Source organism: Gorilla gorilla, chromosome 11 (genome assembly GCF_029281585.2).
Source record: "Gorilla gorilla gorilla isolate KB3781 chromosome 11, NHGRI_mGorGor1-v2.1_pri, whole genome shotgun sequence".
NCBI classification, from domain to species: domain Eukaryota; kingdom Metazoa; phylum Chordata; class Mammalia; order Primates; family Hominidae; genus Gorilla; species Gorilla gorilla.
The window spans coordinates 68,480,717-68,501,337 of record NC_073235.2 but is presented as its reverse complement, the minus strand read 5'-3'; the positions used below and the strand labels follow the sequence as shown (position 1 = coordinate 68,501,337).

Sequence of the window (20,621 nt, the reverse complement as noted above, 5' to 3'; positions counted from 1 at the left end):
AGCGAAACTCCGTATCAAAAAAAAAAAACCACCATTTTTTTTTCTTTTTTTTAGTAGGGACAGCAGGATCTCACTATGTTGACCAGACTGATCACAGGACTTCTTTAGCCACAGTCCCAACATGTTACCCAGACTGTGCAGGCCCAGCAGCCATACCCACTCTGAACTTCCTCATCCTTTTCTCCTCCTGAGTCCAGATCTGCTCCCTCATCACCTTCTCATCAGTCCTCACTTCACATCTCTCTTGGATTTAAGACTGTCCAAATGTATCATTTCAAATTCTGAAACACTACAAAGTCATAGAAAATTAAAGCTGGAACTTTAAAGATCATCTCTTCATTATACATATTTAAAAAATGGGCTAAAGGAAGAATTATTTGAGCAAAGCCACACAGAAAGTGAGAGGTCAAACCAGGTCTGGGTTTCTTTCCAGTTTATTGTTGGTGGCTTTCTTTCCACTACTGTGGCCTGGGCCAGGAGAAGGGTGAAAAAATAAGGTTGTTGGCTCCACTGGAGGCCATAACTTGTTTTAAAAGTTCTTGGAATAGTCAATTCAGAAATGGTGAGTGACAGATGTGGTTTGGCTGTATAAAGTAATTTACATCATCTACTTACTCCGTATATGGATCATTTTACCACATGATAAGGTATGCACATACTCTGCATATATGCAAATAAAATGACCAATATGCATACTTATTGTAATGAGGTATAGCTATAAAATATTCATAGAGGCACCATGTTGAATTTAAAAAGAGCTTTAAAGTTGAGAGTTTTGCATCCTAGTTTGTTTTTTTTAACCTATTGTGTGCTTTTTGCCAAATCAATTATACTATCCAGGTCTACTTTACCAATCTGAATATTGCAGTTTTCTGAGGTCATGTTCAATTCCAACCCCTCTCAGCTTCTAGTAAAAAACCTGAGTATAATTTGTCAAGTTTACCTGATTGGTAGTATATGTTTTCACATAGCAAAGCTTTCACATTTTGCTGCTTCTGTAAGCCTGGTTGTTGGTACTTAACATTAAAAAGTCAGAACTACTAATTATTTATTTCTTGAAGAAAAAAGAAAACATTGTAACTTTTCTAAAATGATTCAGTGTGACATGATCACCAGAGTGACATCCCATTACTTTTGCCACATTGTATTGGTTAGAAGCAAGTCACAGGTCCTGCCCATACATAAGGGCAGGGGATTATACAAGGGCATGACAACAGTGGCCAGAAATTTTGGAGACCATCTTAGAATTCTGCTTACTACAGACTGTCATGAAGAAAGCATGTTTGCAGACATAAAGAAGAGATTCTTACATGTCATTCAACATACTGTCAATTCTTCTTCAAGTTTATAGATTAAACCCCTGAAAGAACTTTTTTAATACCCACAAAGATACTGTCTCTTCACTTGGTATAACCCCGCCCCCCACCCAGTTACTAGTGGGTGACAAATTCTAAACTTTAAGAGCCTTTTTAAAATAATGGCTCTTTGCATTAGCTTAGTGCTAAGTTGTTTCATCTGAAATTGCTAAATCTTGAAGATTTTTTTCATTTTATCACCTTTTTTCCACTGAAATTCATGATACTAAATTCCACATAATTTCCCCTATATTCACCACACATATTTTTTCTTTCATTTAATATCATCTTCTTAAATTTGGGCATGCATTTCCCCAAATTTTGATTCAATTATGGTTTTCCAATACATTTTCAAAATTTTTTAAATTTTCATTTATGTATTTATTTATTTTAGAAATGGGATCCAGCTATAATGCTGAAATTGTTCCCAAACTTATAAGTTCAAGCAATTCTCCTGCCTCAGCCTCTCAAGTAGCTGGGACTATAGGGAGTTTTCCAATCTTTTAAATAATATTTTAATCAAATTTTTTCATGTATCATGCATAAATTAGATGAAAGTGGAACTTCCCTGCTTGAATTAAAGCCTTCAGCCACTTAAGGCTGGAGTGAGATCTCTGGAGAACATTGGCTGGAAACACCTCTTCTGTAATATTAGTAGGACAGATGCCTTTCATTGCAACATACATACTGAATGTTGGTATAATTGTTGATTGAAATTTAGCTGTACAACTTATTATCTGCAGATGATAGACTTTCTCTAAGTTCTAAAGTACATTAAAGACTAAGCATATAGCATTTTAGAAATAATTTATACAAATTATGTGTTTAAGCTTAATGCCTTTCTTGTTTTTATAAACTTACTATCATCTTTGAGAAGGTCTGGGTGACTTTTATATTAACGTTTTTATTTATTTTAATCTATTGACTATGTAAAAGGTTTACTATTTGTTTAATTTAATTTTAATTTCTGTATTGTATTCCTTATTTAACATGCCAATCAAAACTCTTGTTGTTCCCCATGTTTTGGCTAAAAACAGTTTAGTTCGGTCACTTGTGAACTTATTTTATTTTGTTTGTTTTTCTTTCCTTTCTTACACTAATGCTCATTTATTTACATTATATATAAATTTCTAGAAAAAGCACTAACACTTCTCTCAGGTTATCATAGTTTATCTAGAGTAATTCATTGACATAAGCCCCACTGCTTATGGTTTAATCTTTCTAATAGTCACATGTCACTTTTTCTGATGTTATTATGATTTGAAAGTAGGGGAAAATTCTTCTTACTATTATGAGAATCAGGGTCTATCATAAGGGTTAGCCATGATGTGGCTTACCAGCCTCCCTTTGCAAAATGCTGACTTGGGAAGTGGAGCTTAAGCCAAATATGAATACCATTTTTTAAATCTAATTTTTAATCATATATTGTTCCTGAAAGATGTATACACTTCTCTGGATCCCAAACATTCAACTGCTCCATTTATTTACGAAATAAAAATGACATGTATAAAAATGTCACTTTAGGTGCCTTGTTCCAGCATGGGTTCATTGTTTAGAGTGCTACATCAATGTTTTAGCATGAGCTGCACTTGTAATTCATCATCTATTATTTCTGTTTAGTTTTTTTTTCCCCCAGAGGACAAATATCTTAACGAATCATATAAAGCAACCTGAATTTAGTATCTTCCCAGAAATTTATATTTGTAACTATTTAAAAAGTAAATACTCACACCTAATTTTATGGTTTTTTAATGTACATGTATCTATGTGGGGGATTTACCGGTATTATATTTATTCAATGATTTTGACTTAGTTTTTATAAATACAATAACACTTTTTAAATGCATTTTTCAAATTCTACAAGATTAAATTACACACTTACAGTATTTTAGAATAGTGTAAATTGATTTGAAAATAAACATAACTTATTCTTGATAAGCATACCATTCAGCTGGTGAAAATAGAAATGTGCATGTGCAGATATCCTAGGCAGTAGCCAACTACCTGAGCAATTTTTGCACATCAAGGTCATCAGTTATTGTATTTTACTGAGAAAACTGCAAGTGTCATTAATTTTGTAAGTCCATTAGAATGAAGAGAAGTTATAATAAAATATGTGCCCAAAGTAGTACCTGTAAAGTGTTGAAAGGGGTTTAAATAAGAGAGCAATTATTACTCTTCCGCAATGATGGGAGGAAAAATCACTAGGAGAAAAAGTCAGAGAACATTAAGAAGTTCACCTTGGGCCGGGCGTGGTGGATCACGCCTGTAATCCCAGCACTTTGGGAGGCTGAGACGGGTGGATCACAAGATCAGGAGATCGAGACCCTCCTGGCTAACACGGTGAAACCCCGTCTCTACTAAAAATACAAAAAATTAGCCGGGCATGGTGGCGGGCGCCTGTAGTCCCAGCTACTTGGGAGGCTGAGGCAGGAGAATGGCATGAGCCCGGGAGGCGGAGCTTGCAGTGAGCCGAGATCGCGCCACTGCACTCCAGCCTGGACGACAGAGCGAGACTCTGTCTCAAAAAAAAAAAAAAAAAAGTTCACCTTGATTAACATAGAGCTTCTATCTGTGAAACACAAATTTGGGAGATTTGGTTGGAACTCTAAGTTGAAAACAAAAACTTCATCCATCACTAATATCTGAAACAGAGGTATTCATCTATTCATTCATTCACCAAATGTTTGTTAGTCATTCACCATACATACACTAAGCTTTGTGAACCACAAAGGTCTAAGTCACATGAGGCTAGAATGAGGATGGCCATTTTTATTTATAGTTAAAGAAAAGGTAACAAGAATAAACAGAAATTTCATAGGAATTTGGAATCTGACTGAGAAAATAGTTATTTCAGAGATAAAATAAGGAAAACTGACTTTTGATTACTGCCAATGTTTGAAATGAGTAAAAGTAAACAAAAAAATTTGAGTCTGGGTGCTGAAAGAGTGATATTGCAGAATCAGGAATTTGGTTAAAGAAGTATGTTTAAGATTGTTTAAAAAGTCATTACTTAGATTGAGAGCATACTAAATTTGAGTATTATTAGGCACACCTCCACTTTCCTACAGTAGTTCAGACAGACTGTAGAATATACTTATATTGCTTAAAAATGTTTTAAAATTAATTTGTAAACATGTAGAAGATCACTTGTCTAGACCTGCGAACTTTCCAAGTGCAGATATTCCAATGGAATGCTAATAAGGGCATTTGATCATCTTTTAAATCACCTTAAAATTTCTGAAATATGGAGTGACTCCAAGCTCTATGCATTAAAAAAAGAAAGCACACTTAGAAGTATATTGTATCCATCCATTGTGACTATCTTTGGCTTTGCCATTAATGTTTTACAATTTGGAGAAGTAACACTATTCACCAATTCCTGGATCTACAGCCCACCCATGGTCCCAGTTTGTTTATAAAGTAGTCCTCATGAAATAGCAAAGTTATTCAGAAACATTTAACCTATTTTAAATATAAGATAATTTAGAGTTCATATTATCTTGTAATGTTCATACAATCATACAGTTCATACAATCTTATAATGTTATTAATATCCACTACATTCTTCAAGAGTTACCAATATACTACGGGTACTTACAAGTGCTTGCTCATGTACTTAAAATTAGTAGTAAGTTTTACTTTCCTAACATTTAGTAGACAGGGTAGAGTTCGTGTATGTCCAATTGCATGCCAACTCTTATATTGTTCAATTTTCCATTTTGATGTTATTCTCGTATTGTGTTACATCATCATTACACTATCTTGGTTGAGTAACTCAAAGGGATAAAATAGGAATGGAAATCATATAAACTTAAAACTCAGGTTTTTTTTGTGAATTGAGACTCTAATGAAAAAACATCAGAAGAACCATAAGTCTCCATGTATTTTTAAAAAGTAATTCTGTAAGAGTGACCATCTTAGGTAAGCATCCTAAAAATAAATGTCTAAATAAGAAATATAAGATGAATATCTGAATATTAAAACTTATTGAACTGTTGATCTATTTGTCTTCTTCAGAGAATGCCATTTTGAAAATGTGTCAAAAAGTAACATAAGGTCTTTTGGGTTCTTGTAATTTTCACAGAAAATAGTCACAACTTAGGTAAGTCAGATAAGTCTTTGTCTTAGAAAAAGTAAAAAACAATGCTTTAATTCATAAAATGAATAAGTGGTTTCACTTAAAGGCAGAATAAAAATCAATGCTTCAGAGGTATCATTAAAAGTAGTATTCCTCATAAGAAAACAAATATGGTTGGCAAAAAAGCAAAACTAGTTATTGGCAATACTTTATTATCAGTGTATCAGTATACTTTAATATCATGCAATAACAATTGCATGATATTACTAGTAATCAAGGAAGAACAATTTTTATGTACATGTTCATGCCAGGATCTAATTCACCTTACAATTGGATAAAACACTTATGTGCAAAGAATCAATCATTTATGTGTGGCACTTACATGAAGATTAATTACTCAGCAACTTTTTGTTCTGCTTATTACTGACAACCTATACCGATGAAGAGTAGATTTTTATGCTAATATTCTATTATTTTGTGAGTCTTGATATAGACTGGAAAACTATGTGGGGATCAGACATAGCAGATAACAATTATATATATAGAAGGTAGATTTGCTATTATAATTCTTTGTACCTGAATGCTTCTCCACACAAATTTATTCACAGGAAATAATATCCTTTCTAGTTCTTAATTAATTTTGGCGAAAATTGTTAAAATTCTCAAATTCCATTCTCTAATTGTTTCATGAAGAATGGGCATTTGCTTTTCTACAGTGAAGAACAATGGGTGATGAAATGTTGCTCACATGGTTTTTATAAAGTTGTAATGAGTTTCATTATGTCCCGCATAGTGCCAATCAAGGTCATTTTTAAAATATGAAGGCACTTGTTGAAGTGACAAGTCTTAGCCTATCACTTTATGGCCAAATGATGAATCTGTGTAATGATGAGGATAAGACATAAGAATTTTTTCAGAAGATCATGTGATGTTATGAGTAGTTTGATTGAGAATGTGACTAACGCCTGCCACTAGGTGATTCTCTTCGTTTGTCAGAGGAAGAAACCAATGACTTATTCCTGGATATGTTTTAAATTCAGTGCAAATGCCAGAACAGAACACAAAGATAGTCAAAGCTAAATGCAACCCGAAAGTAGATTATGATTTACTACTGTCTATCATGTTGAACAATCAACTTTTCAGCTTCTGAGCATAGTATGCAGGCCTATTTAATATGTGTTAGAATGTTGAAATTAGTCTTCAGTGAGAAATATTTTGTAATTTCAAAGATCATCTTCAACCTGAATTCACAGAGCTATGACAGAGCTACATGCCATTATAGGTCCTAATTTTCTGTAATTGTCAGGTAAGTTTTTCTATTTTAAGAAATTAAAAGGAAAGGAAAGAAGGCAACTAGATATGGACCCAGACATATAAGCTATCCTTCTTCAAGCAAATACAAATATTTTGGTGAAGCTTTTACTGAAATATCAACACTCTCCTATGTATGTGAAATTCATATTAACAATTTTAATATTGTGTTTAATTTTTACTATTTACAATATTGTGATAACGGGTTGAATGGCTTGTTGCTGTGTGCACTGGAATGCCTATTGTCGGGTCTACATAAGCCTGAAGTTTAGAAAATACTGTACTAGATTTGATACTCCAATAAGGACAATAGATATTTCAGTTATCAGTGAATACTCAGCTGGTAGCATATTGTTGGTGTTCAAAAAATATTAGTTGAATAAATTAATGAATTAATTACACTTGCCAAAAACTTATAAGCCAGTTTGCTGGTCTTCAGAAAGAGCGTCATGAGTTTTTCCTATCTTAATATGTTAGTTAATATTTTCTATTATCTCTGCCATCTTTGTCTTCTGAGAACTCTAGAAAGAGAAATGTGTATCCCATCACTATTGTCAAAATATGAAGGATATTGTTATTGTTGTTTAACTAGATTTTGTTCTTTCAGCTTCACATGGCACATTAACATAAACATGATTTGTCAGAGGAAACTGAATTTTCCCACACACTATTTATCTAATTTTACAACACTTCAGGCTCTAAAATACTTGCCAGAAATTGAAGATGTCTATTTAATATCTCTAAGGTTGTTTATTGATGTAATTTTTGACATATTTTATAACAATTTCTCTCCAAACGACCACATTTATAGTAAATAACTCTGAACACCTTAACCATGAATCTTAGTAACATAAGTGAAAACAACAGGTAGTATTTGTACACACAGGTAAGACATTGTTAAAGAAATATGTAAAGTCAAACATTAAACTGCAGAATAACCTAATGACATTATTTTCTTCTAAGGTAAGGTTTCTCTTTCTCTCCTGCTCCTTTTCCCGTACTCTCCTGTTCCTTTTCCCTTTCTCCTCCTCCCTCTTCTCTTCCCTCTGTCCCCTGCTTCTCTAATCCACAAGGCAGTGTTTTGCTCAGTATATGTGGCTGATGGCCTTTTGTAACCTCATAACATAGCAATCTGATTTCATGCTTACATTGTGAATTATGGTAAAAGGGTTAGCACAGACAATGATTTTCTTATTTCTTCCTCTTATTCAATCTCTTTTTCTCTAAAAATATCTCTACCTCAAGAAGAATAAAAAACAAATTCATAGTAATAATCCTTTCTTGGCAGGCAACTTATTACCAAAATTAAAGGACTTTACTTTCTATGTCCATCTCACTTACAGAAACTGAATGAAAGCAGTAGCTCATCAGAAGGTAGCACTGTGGACATCGGCGCACCTGCAGAAGAACAGCCCGTAGTGGAACCTGAAGAAACCCTTGAACCGGAAGCTTGTTTCACTGAAGGTAAAGAAAAGAATCCTAATGTTAATCTTTCATTTGGAGTGCAGCTTGTTTAGCTGTTGGTCAGCTAAAATAAATCACATATAATAAAATGGCACTTTGTAATAGATATAATTCAATCACCTCCAATATGCTGACAGACAAAAAAACTTAAAGTCTAGTGTCATGCTTTGATTTTATCTGCCCAATATGTGGAAGAGATTAAGAACATGGAGGAAAAATATTTTAGTACCATCAAAACTTCTAACTTATATTTTTAAATTAAGTAGTGATTTCACAATAAGTTGGCATCTTAGACACTACTGAAAATGATCCTACACAGAATTTGCCTTAAAAGTAACTTTCTGACTGCTTAAACTAAACGGATTGCTAGTGCTAAATTGTGTTTCTTTAATGAAAACATCAGTTTCCAATAATTGTTGGATGAAATGGGGAATAAATACTGCCCTTGAAACTCTATACCTAAACAGTCACTAGTTGAGCCTGGTGCAGTATGGGCAATAGATAGAAGAGATATGTTTTTCCTACAACTAATATTTCCTGTGGTCTGATATCCCTGGGAATTTGAGGTTTGGAAATATGCATACTTTCTATTTGATGTTATTTTTTCATAGGCCTAGTATACCTTCAGTCTTCTTCTATTCCCTATACAAATCATGCATATCACTTAATGTCCTTTTCAAAACTGCCCTCATCTGACCATGGTGGAACAGCAGCTTGTTCCTCTGAATGGCTGTAAGAAGTATTTCCATTTAATTTACCCGATAACATACATTATCCTATGAAAACTCTTTCTCTTTTTGAACAGTTACATGTTACTTTACTATCTTTTTTCTCTTCTTTTCCTCCATTCCTTCACTCCTTAGTTCCTTCTTTCCTCCTTCCCTTCTTTTCTTCCTCCTTTTCTCCATTCATTCCCTTTCTCCTTTTTCTTCAAACATATCTTTCCCTCTTTTTTTTTTTTTTTTTTTTGCCTTGGAGCAGGGATCCTGTATTTATATCTTTTTCTTTTTTTTTTTGAAAACCAGATTTTTTTTGGTAAGGTTGTTGGGAGTAAGGTACATGTTCTGTGCCTTTTTGTGTGTGTACCTAAGTGCCTTTGTGCTTACAATGGTACTCAGAAGTACCTGTTGATTTCATTTAGACTAAGTGAAAGCAATGTGTGAGGAAGGCAATGAAAAGTCAAAGCCAAATCATACAAATTAGATTTTAGTGAACTAAATTAATTATGCAAATTACATAAGCCCTTCTAGGCACATCACAAAAAATCCTAAATGGTAACAAATGCAGCATTGTTGGAAGAGATCTACATTTTTACTCTATATCCTTTATAAAAGGGAAGTTTTCTGCTTAACATTATTAATGTCCAATTTAAAGTTCTTTTCTGGAGTGACTTCAACAGAGTGCAACGGGATGATATGGTACAAGGAAAAGCTACCTCACATTTATTTGTAATTTACAAAGTTTCTCTTGGACAATAACACTGTGAGGCAGACAAAGCAAATACTGTCCACTAGGGCACCATTTAAAGTGGCTGAATGTTTCCACAACTTCACACAGCTGATGAATGTGCTCTTACTACTCTAGGCTTAGAGAGCTATGCTAGCAAGACAGAGATGAGCATAGTAATAAAAAGACAAGACAAGGACATTGCTAAAGGATATTATGGAAGCAGAGATATTTTATCTACTTTTATTTCAACACTTTCTGCAGGCTGTGTACAAAGATTCAAGTGTTGTCAAATCAATGTGGAAGAAGGCAGAGGAAAACAATGGTGGAACCTGAGAAGGACGTGTTTCCGAATAGTTGAACATAACTGGTTTGAGACCTTCATTGTTTTCATGATTCTCCTTAGTAGTGGTGCTCTGGTGAGTGAGATTAAGAACAGGTGATACAGCACTAATTTTTAGAACATTCTAATACTGATGACTTAATAATCCTTTGTTTCATTGTCTTAGTATCAATGCATTTTTAATTATCCCACCTTGTATCTTCTATAGATTTACTCTACAACTCTATATTTCTGGATTAACTTTTACTATGTATGTAAATATAATTTTAAGAAGCTAATCATTAATTTTTGCTTACTATTAAATAGCCCAGAAAGTGTAGCCCTTCAGCTTATTCATTAACACCAAAGGATGTGAATATTCAACTACTCATTGTTTAATAAAAAAAAAAAGTTATTGGAAGCCCTGGGATGGGAATATATATTCTCTGAGTTCTGATGAATTTTGTTTCTAAATGGTATTTATTATTATTATTATCTCTTGATGGACAGTAGTAAGTCCTTAGGGACCACTTCTCTGTCTTTTTCCAATTGTGTGCTCACTATTTTTGTGCTACTTAGGAAATAATGAAAGTTGGTAACAATAAATATTGGGCAGCATGCCCAAGAGATTCATTTAAGGATGGGTTTATCTTTATAACAAGGTGTTCACTTCATCAGAATCAATTTATTTTTATAGGAAAATTATGTATAAAAATATAAATAAAACATACAGATAGCATTTTAGGGAAACACTAACACAAAGGAAATACCATAGATAGAAAAAGAGAAAGAAAGAGAGAGAAACAGAGTTTGCCTGATTGAAATGCAAGTGTGTTACAAGTTTCTTTAACTTTTTATAATTCTAACACAGACATATATTTACCCGTAATTTTTCTGAAGAAAGAAATATTTTCTACACGCTACTTTAGAAGTCTTTCACCGTTGAAAGGAATGCATACTTAGAAGTGAAACATCAAGAGGTTCATAATAGAAGAGTACATATTAGAATCTAAATGAAAAGTACTTTCATTTAATCATTGTCACGCTGTATGTCTGTTGAGAAGCATAAACTATTAAAAAAATAACAAACAACAAAAAAGAAGCAGATGAACCCAAATATTTAGTCAAATTGGAGACTGCGAAGATCAATCACAATTTCTGCTTTACAAAAGCACAAGCTTTCATTATTTCTTCAACCTCCTTTCTATAGCAAAAAAAAAAAAAAGCCAATAGAAGGAAGCAAAATAAATGAAACAAAAGGAATATATAACTTCAAGTTGGGATGGCCACATCAGGATACAACATCAAGAACTATTTCCTGACTAAGTCAAATTAATTCACTGGAATCATACTTTTCTTTTTCTTCCACCAATAGTCTTTCCCCTGATTAAGTAAAAGACCTTTGCGAGGAAAAAAAAAAAAGTAACAGTAACTACTGTTTCTCTGCCCTCCTATTCCAATGAAATGTCATATGCATATGATTAGATTTTTTAAATAGCTTATGGAGTATAATTATTTTTGAAAGCTAATAATGTGTAACATTTTCTTTATAGGCATTTGAAGATATATATATTGATCAGCGAAAGACGATTAAGACAATGTTGGAATATGCTGACAAGGTTTTCACTTACATTTTCATTCTGGAAATGCTTCTAAAATGGGTAGCATATGGCTATCAAACATATTTCACCAATGCCTGGTGTTGGCTGGACTTCTTAATTGTTGATGTAGGTATCGTTCATATTTTTGTCTCTGTTCAAGGTAGCTTGTCTTATTTATATTCAAATTCTACAATAGTGAGTCTCAGACCACTATGTTATGTTGACAGACTATAATAACCACTAAACGCATATATGCAATGAGAGTGTCATTTCTGGAAGACAAGGGCTAATTTAATTCTGATTTAAAATAGCATTGGGGGATGGAATCTATGGTAGTTCTCTAGTTATCTGAGAAAGCTAAAGAAAAAACAACACATCAGCAGTTTGTAGGGAAAGTAGTGAAACAGGGAACTTAAAAGGTATGTTGCTTAAATCCTTTATGTTGTGAGTCAGACAGACTCAAGTTTGTATCCCAGGACCATCACTTGTTGATTTTGTGCCACTGAGTTAGTTTCTTGGCCCCAAACTCTTGACCCCCAACTTGTACAGTATTAAAGGCACTCAATAAAAACAGTGATGCTGTTGGGTGCTACAGTCATTTAAAAAAATTCTCTTTGATCTACTCAAACTTTTTAAAGAGTAGATTTAAATAGTAGATAATATGGATTATGACTTCATTATAGGGAGTAAGGTATGTAGAGTGTAGGGAAAGAGAAGTCTACTTTATTCAGCAGTGAAAGTTTTCCTAGAATGTAAACTAGATTTACGGCAAGCCCAAACAGCCCTTTATAGAATTTGTATCCCCAATGATTAATACTGCATTTACTGAAAACAAGTGACTGACTTCAAGATGTGTTAAAGTTAAGCATCATGTTTTCTATTATCAACTTGGCAAAATTTCAGCTTTAGAAAGCTACAGCAAAACTATCCTGATTTCATATTGAGTAGTTTTACCCCAAAAAGATACTAACCCAGCAAGACTATGAGGGTTTCTTGTGGAAAGTGTTTCTTGAGCTAAGAATCATGCATGCATTATATTTCCTGGACCCTGAACAAAGGCAAAACTAAGCTATTTGAAAAACAACAATGTTACTGTGAAATGAGCCAATTGAGAAAAATCTCAAAGGAAGAATTGCTTTATCACATCAATAAGGGAGAAAGTTTCTAATATTGAGGTTTCAAGCATAAGAAGTTACATTATGTTTCAATTTCAGAATTGTTTACACTATAATTTAAATCTAAATGTAATTTAACCCTTTAAAACTTCCTGAGGTTTTTTTTTTCTATTATGTTTATTACACATCAGCTTTTTCATGGAAGTTTTTTAGTGTCTTTTTTGAAACATTTTAAGAAAATAATTTTATAGAGGATTTTGTAGTTTGTAACAATAATATCTTTATTTTCAATGTTCTGTTTTAATTCTTTAATGAAGATCAGTATAGCACTCTATAAAAAGACTAATTACAGCACATCTCAAATAATGTAAGAAGTATATTAAATATGATACAATTAATACATTTTAAAAAAGAAAAGTTTACAAAAATAGTGTCCAGTATATGTGGAATTCTCCAATACTAGCCTCTTTCTAACCAAATAAGTTGTAATCTTCCTTGAATACAAAGTTTTGGTAAATTCCTTATTTAGAGAATTAGATACGTAAGATTTTTCCTCTAGTCATGTATATTACCTACAAATGAATACAAATGAAGTAAATTTATTGCTGTGTGTATTTGGTAAATATTCATTGATTGGCCCTTTGGGGCCAGATATCATGGCAGAAGCCATAAATTAGTATACAAAATTTTGAGGAAGTTTTGTAATGGAATTTCTTTCTAAGTTACTTATGTAAAAATAAACAAGTGAAAATGCAAGGTATTACCAAGACAAAATATCACCTTCAAAACTGATGTAGTTCATTAATTTCTGAGAATACCAATTATGATTAGTTGAATATACTGATGCACAGTAGAAACTTCCTGCTTTTTTTAGTACAACAGCAGTTTTTGTATTTTATAACTAGCTACAAGAAAAGCCTTAAATTCAACAGCAACTTAATAAAATAAAGGAAGAATAGCCAATGAATTTTTTTCCACCTTGATTTCTTCTTTTATTTTACTAATTTTTACTTTGCTTTGTTTTCTATTTATTCAGTTGATAAATTATATGACATTTAAGGATTTTTTTCAACTAGCTTTTAATTACTGTCCTAAAAATTACATCCTTTACATCAAACTGAAAATATTTCTTTAATTTTTTAAAGGTTTACTGAAAAATGTCTGAACATTTATCCTCTGAATAATTATAAGCAAAAATTATACTTGTTGTATTATACAGCAACTACACATTGAATTATGATTCTATTTATTAATTGTTATTATTTTTGTGTGTGCAGGTTTCATTGGTCAGTTTAACAGCAAATGCCTTGGGTTACTCAGAACTTGGAGCCATCAAATCTCTCAGGACACTAAGAGCTCTGAGACCTCTAAGAGCCTTATCTCGATTTGAAGGGATGAGGGTAAGAAAAATGAAGAACCTGAAGTATTGTATATAGCCAAAATTAAACTAAATTAAATTTAGAAAAAGGAAAATCTATGCATGCAAAAGGAATGGCAAATTCTTGCAAAATTGCTACTTTATTGTTTTATCTGTTGCATATTTACTTCTAGGTGATATGCAAGAGAAATAGGCCTCTCTTGAAATGATATAATATCATTTATCTGCTGTGCTTATTTAAATGACTTTATTTCCTAATCCATCTTGGGAGTTTCCTTACAAATCTATATACAAAAAAAAAAGCTGATGCATTATTAAAGTACTATGTGTAATGATATAATGGTAATCTAAAGTAAATTCTATATCAGGTACTTATTCTTTGTGATGATATACTGTACTTAACGAGTTTTCCTGAAAATAATGTGAATCACACATGTGCCTAAGTATGAGTGTTAAGAAAAAAATGAAAGGAGTTGTTAAAACTTTTGTCTGTATAATGCCAAAGTTTGCATTATTTGAATATATTCAAGGTTAGATCGTTAGATATTAAGTGTTGACTGAATTTATAAAACTAGTAATACTAACTTAAAGATTACATACAAATCCACATCATTTTTATAACAATAAAGTAAAACACTTATAATGAACAGAAAATATAATTTTGACTCATTACTATAGGTAATTTATATATTAACCTTAACTTGCATCTTATTGGTCAGAGTCACACAAAATGTTATTTTATCCTTTTCAAAGATGCAATAATCATTTTCCATCATTCATAACAGATTAGAAATTTTGCCATTATTGACTTATTTTCCATGCCTTTTTTTACAGCATGAAGCATTAGTTTATAGATATATAATATAAAAAATTAGTTCTGCTTTTTTAAAAAAAGAATTATCAAAACAAAACACTGAATTGTGTGATTCCAATAGAAAAACATTGCTCTTTAACCTCCTAAGGTGTAGTTACTTTTATGGAAACTAAGCTGTATTGTAGACTTCCATTTGCACTTTGTAGATTGTTTATAGCCTTATGTTCTCTTCTCAAGTCTTATTATAAATGTCACTTTGTAAGAACGTAGGACTTGTCTTCGATTTCCCTAACATATATGAAAACTTTGTCCTCATTATCAACAACTCAGAACAATATAATACAAGTAGTCCTCTTTTATTTCTCACAGAGAGCCTCAAATTTTCACCAAAATGTTAACAGAAATTATCTCTTAAGAATTAAGTCTGTTTTCCAATTAAATGTCACTTTGTTTTGTTTCAGACTGGCAGTTTCAGTTCTGGAGAAAAAAATGTCATTTGTGTACATTCTATTTGAAAACATGTTGCCTGAATCAAAATAATATATTTTATATGGCTTGTGAAATCCGAACAATGCTAAACATTTGAAAATATTATAAACCTTTTACATTTGACCATTTGAAAGTTTATTAAATTCATTGGTCAAGTGCTCAGATATTTCCATACATTACACTTCATTTCTATAAAAAAGCTGATCTTATCGGTATACTTTTAATTTTCTCAGAAATAACCATATCTATAATTATTAATCAATAATGCCTTTTATATTAAAAGAGGTTATTTTTTGAAACTTGGAGTTTTAGACATAAAATCCTTATAAATGCTGATAGTGATATAACTAATAGTTTAAATGATCAGATTTATGAATATGGCTCTGTTCCTCATAATGACAACATACACACAGCACTAAAATGACTAATCTCTTCAATACGTGTTTGGCATTGTAGAGTCAAAATAATGTTATAATTGATTCTATTTTTTATACTTCTAGTGTTTGGATATTTTATTTTGTAAAAATATAATCATGAATGATGGTGAGGTTGGATATAAGAATGATGATTATGATTGGGAAGTGAGATTTGAACATACTCAGAAACTCTCATTTAATTCTTTGCCCTAGCAGCATAAAATCACAATAGCTGCGTCAAAGCGTAACTCAGGCACTCATTTTATTTTTGTTGTTCTGTTATTTTTTCAAAGCATGTGCTTTTATGCAACATTACTGAATAAAGCATGTTGTACAGTGCTTGATAAGAAGTTAGAAAGTAACAAATAAATTATCATCACGTTGCACTTTGTGTTTTGCATGTTTTATGCACATTTCTGGCTGACAGCTTTTAAACATTTATTGTATTTCAAATTTCCAGTCCAAATTTTTCAACTTGTAAAATTAAACTGAGTGAATTGATGTCGTGAATATCTAGGGTAAAATAAAATTTGTGTTTAAATTTGTATTTTTAATTTCCTAACCTAGGAAATCTTAAATGCCTTCTTTTTCAAAAGAACTCAAGTCTTAATGGATAGGGAAACAGACGGAGAGCATCATGAACAAAAAGTAACACCAAATGTTCTGTCATATCAGATTTCTAACTAATAACAAACTATATATTTCTATTTTGTATAGGATAATCTTGCTCCAACTTGGATGGGGTGGAGCGCTGGTTCCTCCCCTGAGCCCTTTATTATGGGTACTGTATTACCCCTTTTGCTACCTTTAATCCTTGCACTGTGACTTATGTGTAGTGGGGTGAGGGAGGGATTGGGAAGGGTACTATTATTGCACCACAGTAGGGAAAATACATTATTTACACCCTAATCCCCTCTTTTCAATTGTCTTAAATTTCATTTGAAAAAAAAAAAACCTTTATGAATTTACCCTCTGTGGATTTTGACCCCAATGGTTGATATCTTTATTAAGTTTCATTGAATATGATTTAGTTATGTGTATATGGAGTTATCCATCTTTGGGGAGATTACTGGATTGGTGAGGGCGGGGGACCCTGGTGTAGAATGATTATGTGAAAAAACAATTTAACTTGTTAAGCTCATGATACTGTTTGAGGCATACAGCCCCTGCCGTTTAGTACATTGGTCTGGGTCCTGAAAATTACCAGTTAGATACCATCAGTTGATTATTGATATGTATGAGCAGATACTAGGGTGCACTATTTCAGGTTTCATAAGACTGGTATTGATTGTGACCACTCTCATTTTTTATTGTGTAAGTTCATATGGGGTTATTTTCAAAATGTTAACAAGGCAAAAATATATTAAGAAATAGTTGAATAAGCACATGTGAATTGTGTTGTAAACAAAAAGTTAGTATAAAAGAATCCACTTATTTGAATTATGCAGAATAGAATACATACCTAGAAATAAAACAAAAACGTCTTATCATGAGTATTAAGATAAAATTTAAGGCATAAACTCACTTCTTAGAATAAGTAACTCCCAACTAACTTTCTAGGATTTTAAAAGATATCACAGTGAAAACATACATAAACATAACTCTACATTTTATTTATTCTTAAAGTTTAACTGTATTATACAAGAAGAAGAGTTTTTATATTTGAGAGACAGAAAAAGTCAGAATTTTTGTTTGGATCACCAATATATCATAGCTTACAAAAAAACTGTCTTAATTAAAACCCACAACATAATTTTTTTAGATTTTTAAGAAAGATTCTATTATTCTTCTTTATACTTAAAAATGGATGATTCCTACTTTGCCCACTTTTATTTTTATTCACATAGATTTTCTTTATTTCTATTAAAGAAGCACTAGAATTCATGAATAGTGTTGATTTGAAGTTCAAAGTAATTAATTCAGACAAAAAGACATTTCTGCATGTATGAAAATTTCTAATGTGAATTTGCATATTTAATTATCAATCCTTCATTTAGTGTAGACTTATTTTTAAAAATGCAGGTAATGAACCAGAAATAGAATTGGTTGTGCTAGAGTAGAGAAACTTTATTTGATGATTGTTTTGAAAAAAAAGCTTCTGAGAAGAAACAACCTCTAGTACAGTATTAATTCATTAAGATAGCTCCTTTCTCAGACATTTCCTTTCATGTAGCCTGAAAGTTCAATTTGTTCTTTCCAATTTATTCAGACTAATTCTGCCTACTTTTTTCCCCCCATGAGAACCAATTACTGCAGCTTTATTGAGACTGAAAAAAGTTAATACACCTCCTTCACTGCTGAACCAAGGAATGGCTTGGAACTCTTGGGAAAAGACAATCTTTTCTATGATCTTTCATTGTCTAATTTAATACATCATAAATATGACTATAGCTTTGTATAATAAACTCCCCAATACTGTGCCAGATGTTTTCTAAGATAAGATTCTTTTATGTTCACAAAAAAAATAAAACTTTTCTCTGGGCCAAATGTATGCCAACTTTGCAAATCATATCCTGAAGTGCACTGCTGCAGAGTACATGCTTGCGTCATAAATTCCATAGAGTTCGCTTTAACTCTAAATCAATCCCCAGTTTCAAAGTAAACCTCTCAAACATATTACCTAAGCACAAACCTCTCCCTGTGCTCAGTTCCTTAATTATTCTCATCCCATATTCAGAAATAACATTTAAAAATTATGCTTTGATCAATAAATACTAACCTAAACTTTGCTTCATTAATCCATTCATTTTTGTCAACCATTATTTTATTCCTATATTCAAAGCTCTCTGGTATGTTCTTATATTCAAGACACTCAAGGCCCTGGAAGATTCACGAACATATTTTTGCATCTTAAATTTTTAGAAAATTTTACAATCTGTCAGGATTACACTGAACTCTAGTACAGAGTAATATGGGTACCAGATAAGTGGGAGCAACTCTTCCACGTAGACTGGAAAGAGCACTAAATGCTATTTATAGGCTACTTTCTGAACTTAACTTGTTTTAACCTCATTTTTCTCATATGCCAAATGAGAATGCAATACTGAATTATCTGTACAGTTCTGTTCAGTACTAGAATTCTGATTCTTGAATTCAAAGGGGAAAACATTCCTCTTTATTTTGGAGGCTAAACTAGGGGACAAAGTTAGGCTCCATGAAAGAAGTGCTATTTGAACTAAAGCCTTTGAGAGGGGAGAGTATTTCAGAAGAGGAGCTATTAGACAAGGAATTTCAATGTAAATGGCATCTCAATCACCTGGCAATTATATTAGCACACGGTTATTATATTAATTGAAGTGGCATGAAGTATAGATGACCAGGGAAGTTAAAACTGGAAATATAGATTGTGGAGTGATGTGAATACCAAGGTAAGAAAAATATTTGGTAGTTACCAGAGAGCCAATAAATAACTTTCAAGTGGGACTTGGGGAAGATTAATTCATCTTACATAGATTAAATGAAGGAGAAGGTTAGGAGACAGATGACAGTGCAAGTATGAAATAACAGAGGGCAGTTCTAGGTGGTGACTGTGAGAATGGAAAAGAGGTGGCAAAGCTGAGAAATGTTTCGAAGAAAAAATGTGAGACAGGTAATGTGAAAAGAAAATCGAGAAATAGGTATAGATAATCAGTGTTCTGCTCATACTCTAAATTGGGTGTTGAAGGCAAAATACATATTTTAATTAGTACTCTGTGTATACACACTAGAAACAGCATTGTAATCTGGATAGTGGACAAAATATTCAGAAAAGAAGGGAAATAGTAACTTGATTTCAATTTCCAAATCTCTAATCTGAAAGAAATCTAATTCTATTCATCCATTTAAAATAAATTATAAAACGAGAATTTATGAAGTCCATTGTATTAATGCAGACAGTCAGATGAGATAAGGCAAAGTGTCACGTGTCAGCTTGGTAGTTGCATAGGCCACATCATTTGGTTCTGCCTGGATAACTCAACCAAATTAATTTTTCATACTCATCCCCTCCACCTTTGTCATTACCGGTATTCTTATTTTCTTTGGCCCACTTATCACAGTGTTTTATGTTCCCCAGAAGGCCTAGAGTTCTTTACAGGCTTTAAACAGGGATCAGAAGTATAAGAAATTGGCTCATGTATTTTTTTTTCAGACAGGCAGTTAAAAAAAATTGTTCTAAAAATACACTGGCATCAAATGGCAAATAGAAGATGTTTTGACGACTACTTCCATTGGATCAGACTGACAAGAATAATACAAGCACATAGGTGGAATTAAACTTAGCTATTAATGTCCAAGTTTGAGGCAGCTGCCCCTTATAAGCATTTTAGGGTCTGTTTTTAGCTTCCCTCTTAGCCACTCCCGTGCAGCTCCAGTGGGAGGTATGGAGGAAAAAGCAAGGAAGCCATCCCTATGTTGTTTCCAAACATGAACACTCAAGATTTTTAACTAGTGGTCCAGAAGTAAAGAGGGGGAAAACATCCTTCTATAGAAAAAAAAAAAGTAGATAATAATTGAACACAGAACTTCATGTGATCACATCAGATTTGAGAACTATGTATGGCATCCCTCTTTTTCTTATTTTCCTAAGAAATGATTTCTATTATGTTTCATTTGAAATAAGTTTTTTGAATTAAACTCAGTAAATGAAACAACTGACATGACTGGAGCTTGAAATAAACGATGTGATGATCTAATGAAATACATAATGCAAATTGTCTTGCTTCTTATGCAAAAATTATTAGTCATAGCAATGCATGAATAATTAAAGACAATTATATTAGGTATTTAATAATTTTTATATTTATCATCTGAATTTTTAAGTTATTTTAAAAATATATTGGTCAAATCAA

General features: G+C 32.2%; 1 protein-coding gene across 7 annotated transcripts in view; it reads left to right on the top strand.

Moving 5' to 3' along the window:
• Positions 1-20,621, top strand: part of SCN1A (sodium voltage-gated channel alpha subunit 1) — a 137,137-nt gene that overhangs the window by 102,557 nt on the left and 13,959 nt on the right. For all 7 annotated transcript variants that reach the window (XM_063694961.1, XM_063694960.1, XM_063694958.1 and 4 more), the window contains 4 exons: positions 8,091-8,211; positions 9,922-10,076; positions 11,533-11,706; positions 13,973-14,095. In XM_063694961.1, coding sequence (XP_063551031.1) covers positions 8,091-8,211; positions 9,922-10,076; positions 11,533-11,706; positions 13,973-14,095 — 573 coding nt within the window. The remainder of the gene's footprint in view (positions 1-8,090; positions 8,212-9,921; positions 10,077-11,532; positions 11,707-13,972; positions 14,096-20,621) is intronic.